Source organism: Alligator sinensis, unplaced genomic scaffold, assembly GCF_000455745.1.
Source record: "Alligator sinensis unplaced genomic scaffold, ASM45574v1 scaffold469_1, whole genome shotgun sequence".
NCBI lineage: Eukaryota > Metazoa > Chordata > Crocodylia > Alligatoridae > Alligator > Alligator sinensis.
This window is the reverse complement of record NW_005841934.1, coordinates 3295833-3299700: the sequence shown is the minus strand read 5'-3', so window position 1 is coordinate 3299700 and position 3868 is coordinate 3295833. Positions and strand designations below refer to the sequence as shown.

Below are 3868 nucleotides of genomic sequence, written 5' to 3'. Positions count from 1 at the left end.
AGCCCCAGCACTCTTTCCTGCCTATGCAGGGGGTCGGACTCGATGATCTATTGAGGTTCCTTCTGACCCTAACATCTATGAATCTATGAACCTCAAACGTGCCGCTGAGCAACGCCACACGTGGTTGTACTGTGACAGGATACACAGCTTGTAGAACCGCTCAAGTGCTGGGTGGAGCCGTGGGGCTCAGGCCAGCACAGGAGGTCTGCTCCTGTCGGACCAGCAGAGTGCAAGCTTTCCGACGGTCCTTTTGCTGTTTTCAGCGTATGACCCTTGTCACTCAGCTGGGAAGCATTGGGGCAAGGTGGCCTTTCACTCCTCATCCCATGTCCACTTTCTTCCTTCCCCCTCCCAACACAGAGACACTAACGCGGCTAAGGCAAATTTGCTTGCAGAGTTTGAACAGCAGGGAGGAGAAGGGGGGACTGGCTTCTCCCCTCTGAAGACCTATGTAACCTCAGGACAGAATCTCATCTTGAGGGTTTTAAGGTGAAAAGTGCCTTACTAAGAGTTACTGATATAAAGCAGCCTACCTCTTCACTGCTGTCAGTTCCATAGAAGTCATCTTCCATTTGGGCTTCTCTGCGGAGCCCACTGCAGGTCTCATCTACATCCAAGGGAAATGTACACCTTTCTGGTGACATACTCGGGGACTTCCCACGAGGAGCTGATCGAGGCTTCGATGAAAATGTGAAAATCTGTTTATGGCCGATTTGCTGTTCACCTGTTTGCTTGCTTTCACCTTCAACATCTCTGTCCAATGGCACGACTAAGTTCCTGTAGGTTGCACATTGAGTCAACTGCCCACTGGGATCCATGTAAGAACGTTCACTGCGACTTCCAGGAAATAACCATTCATCTGAAATGAACAATTGCTTAAATGTTACAAAAATATTGTAGTTTTCAGTAAAATGAGTATTTTGGCACAGAGTATCTACGTAAACTACCTTTATTAGTAAAATACTGAAGTTACATATCAAACAGATTTTGATACGCTAAACTGTTCTTCGCTCTCAGTTTTAAAATGCTGGAAAACAGATGACATGGGAAGTGGCAGGGCAGATGGCTAGCTATCCTTAGAGACTAGCTAGCTCAGACCGGGAGGCACCTTACAGACTACCTGACTCAAAGAGGTGTGTGGGCTTTTGTAGGCAATAACCTACTTTGTCAGACGCTCTCATGTGGAAGAGATGGAAAATCATACTGTCTAGTCTAATGATATTATATCACGCCAAAGGTTAAACAACACGTTTCACTGGCCACCCCTCCAGGCAACTGATTTGCAGGCCACAGTAATAACACGTGACAAACTAACAAGTCTTACTTAAAATGAACATTTATCTAGACAGCTCAAGTCAAACATATTTTATTATGGTTGGCCCTGGACTGTGTTTGTGACGCGGACGTCACTACAAAAGTTGTATGTGCTATGCAGACGGTTCACCAAGTTACAACCTGTTTCTTCTCCACTGCTGAAATCCTACACTTTGTTTTAGGCCTGCAAGTCTGGTTTCAATTTGAATTTCAAAACTACAGCTCTGCTGAAACATGGTGTGACATGAAAAATGTATGAAGATATCTGTTTTATAAAGTTCTCCTGCATATAGGCAGCGCTAATCTGCCAGTTTTAAAACAAACAATAAACTACCAAAATGGATTTAAAGATTGAGTGCACCAGATAAACATGAAAAGACCATTTTTACACTCTCATTGTTAAGTTATATTTTACTGTTTGGAATGATGGTAGAGGAAAAAAAGTGTCAATTTGATTGATTAAGGTATATCTCAAATAGCATTTGAGAACAGGAGAATTGCTCAAGTATGCAATACTCCCTTATCTTCATTAAATGTACTGTAGTGTGGACTGTTCACTAGAGCTTGAGGCTTACCGGCTTCATAAACCAACGTTACCACCACTAACATTAAACAACCTCAATATAAAGTACTAAAATGGTAATACTGAAGTAGCCCTGTTATAGCAACATGCCTTGCCACTGATAAAGAAATAGGTTTCATGCGGGATTCAGACATTTTTTTTCATAGTTTAACAGCATTTAAAAGAAGGACCTGGCTCCACCAAGTGCAGGGAAGGGGCAGAGGAGATGCAGGGCCTCGTTCTGGAAGCACTTTGTTTCTAGATAGTAAAAAGCAACTGAAAAAAGAGGGGATGAGAATGCAATTTTGGAGAATCTGATGTCATCTGACTTGCCTTTTTCGTAACTGCCGTGACTTCTGCAGTGGGCACAGAGCTGGCCAACAGAGGACTAACAGACCTGGGGTAGGAAACCAACTCGGGAAGCTAGCTTCTCCCAGAACTGTGGTGAAAGGTGAAGGGAAACTGGTACCAAATTCTTCTTTACATGCCTCTGGCACTTGAAAGAACCTTGCTTTATTCAAAGGCAGTTTGTCTCGAGGTCTCATTCATCTGTCCTATGAGGTTTGCAGTAATCTCTTTGGAGAAGGTTCAGAGCAGACACTCTAGCTGGTATGCACATGACATTTGGGTAAGCTAAATAAGATGTTGTCTAAAAAAAGTCCAGCTAAGAGTAATATAGGTCTAGCTCATCTCTCTTTTTACATTAAGAAGAGGAAAAAGAAACAAATGACATAGTTGCATTAAGGCAAAAACACACATGCTCTGGTTTATTTGATGAAAATGTAGACTGTTCTTTCAGAAGCCATGGCCAATGACAGAGAATATTTAGCAGCAATTTGGAAATTCTCTCTTGTGTAAATGATTTCTGCTCCAAAGAAGAATTAGGATTTTTACAGCATTATTTGGTACCCTTGTCCAAACCGCTCACAAGTGAACGTCATGAAAACCTTTTCTCTAACTCATCAGATAACACATTTGTCAAAAGTGGAAATTAATGTGTTATACATTATTAAATCTATACACTGAAGCCACAAGAAAGAGTATCATACCGCACAAATCATTTCTCAGTTTCTACTTTATCACTTTATCTTAATATATATTTAAAATGTAGTGTTTGAAGTAACCATTCTTTCTGAGAACGTTGAAGCAAGAGTATTTTCCCATGAACTTCCCACAAGTGATCAAGTTGTAGCAAAACCCCGTTTTTCTTTTTTTTCTTTTAAAATGCATTCCCTCCCCTTCCCCAACCATTTCTGACTTTTTCTTTCCCTCTCTATTCCCTATAGATAAGTATAAGTGAGCTAAGACATAGGATAAGCTTCACCATTTTATTTTGGGAGCAAGTTGTATTTGTTTTGTTTTTTGTCCTTCTTTATATTGTATAATTATTATGTTCATATTGATTGTTACTGTTCTATATTACTGTTTTACTGGTACTATATGATATACGCCTACATATGTAAGTTAGCATAAGTCATGTCAAGTTTCCATTTCGTTTGTCAAGTGTCCCCAGGCCCGGTTGTGTAACCCATGACTCATACCTACCCTTCCTATGTAACTTGGTTTCTGAATGAATGGGGATGAATGAGGGTGCTTGAGGGACAATGGCAGTAGGTCTAAAAATAGCTCCCTCTGAATGACCAAACCATCAACACCAATACCTGGACCAACAACCCAGCCCTTGGAACCACCCGCAGCATTTAAGAAACAAAAGACGAGGCAACCACCATTGTGCCAGGCTGCACATGCTCAGTTAGAACTCCTGGAGCCCACTGGGACAGGACTGACCTTGCCTGGACAGGCCCTCCCCATAGGAGATCAGACGTAGTCTGCCCCATAAAAGGGGCAGTGAAGACTGACTCCTTGGGACACCCACTCCATCTGGACCAGCACCACGCCACACCACCTATCCACCCAGAGGCCCTGCTGGCGACCCCCCTCTGGACAACACCTACTGGACAAAGACCCCTTTCCAGCCTGGATAGGTAGCTA

At 42.5% G+C, this 3868-nt stretch overlaps 1 protein-coding gene and 1 long non-coding RNA gene across 10 annotated transcripts in view; one reads left to right on the top strand and one right to left on the bottom strand.

The window, feature by feature from the left end:
- The window catches only part of CUNH3orf67 (chromosome unknown C3orf67 homolog), a 120297-nt gene that overhangs the window by 48886 nt on the left and 67543 nt on the right, over positions 1 to 3868 (bottom strand). For 8 of the 9 annotated variants that reach the window (XR_003093063.1, XR_003093064.1, XR_003093065.1 and 5 more), the window contains exon 12: positions 534 to 859. Coding sequence is in view for 5 of the 9 variants with exons in the window: in XM_006019626.2 (XP_006019688.2) it covers positions 534 to 859 (326 nt within the window). In the remaining 4 variants the exon portion in view is untranslated. Of the gene's footprint in view, positions 1 to 533; positions 860 to 3868 lie in introns of those variants that run through there. The other variant, XM_025199006.1, reaches the window with a different exon arrangement.
- Positions 1 to 3868, top strand: part of LOC112549583 — a 231558-nt gene that overhangs the window by 173314 nt on the left and 54376 nt on the right. The gene's annotated exons all lie outside the window — the stretch shown is intronic.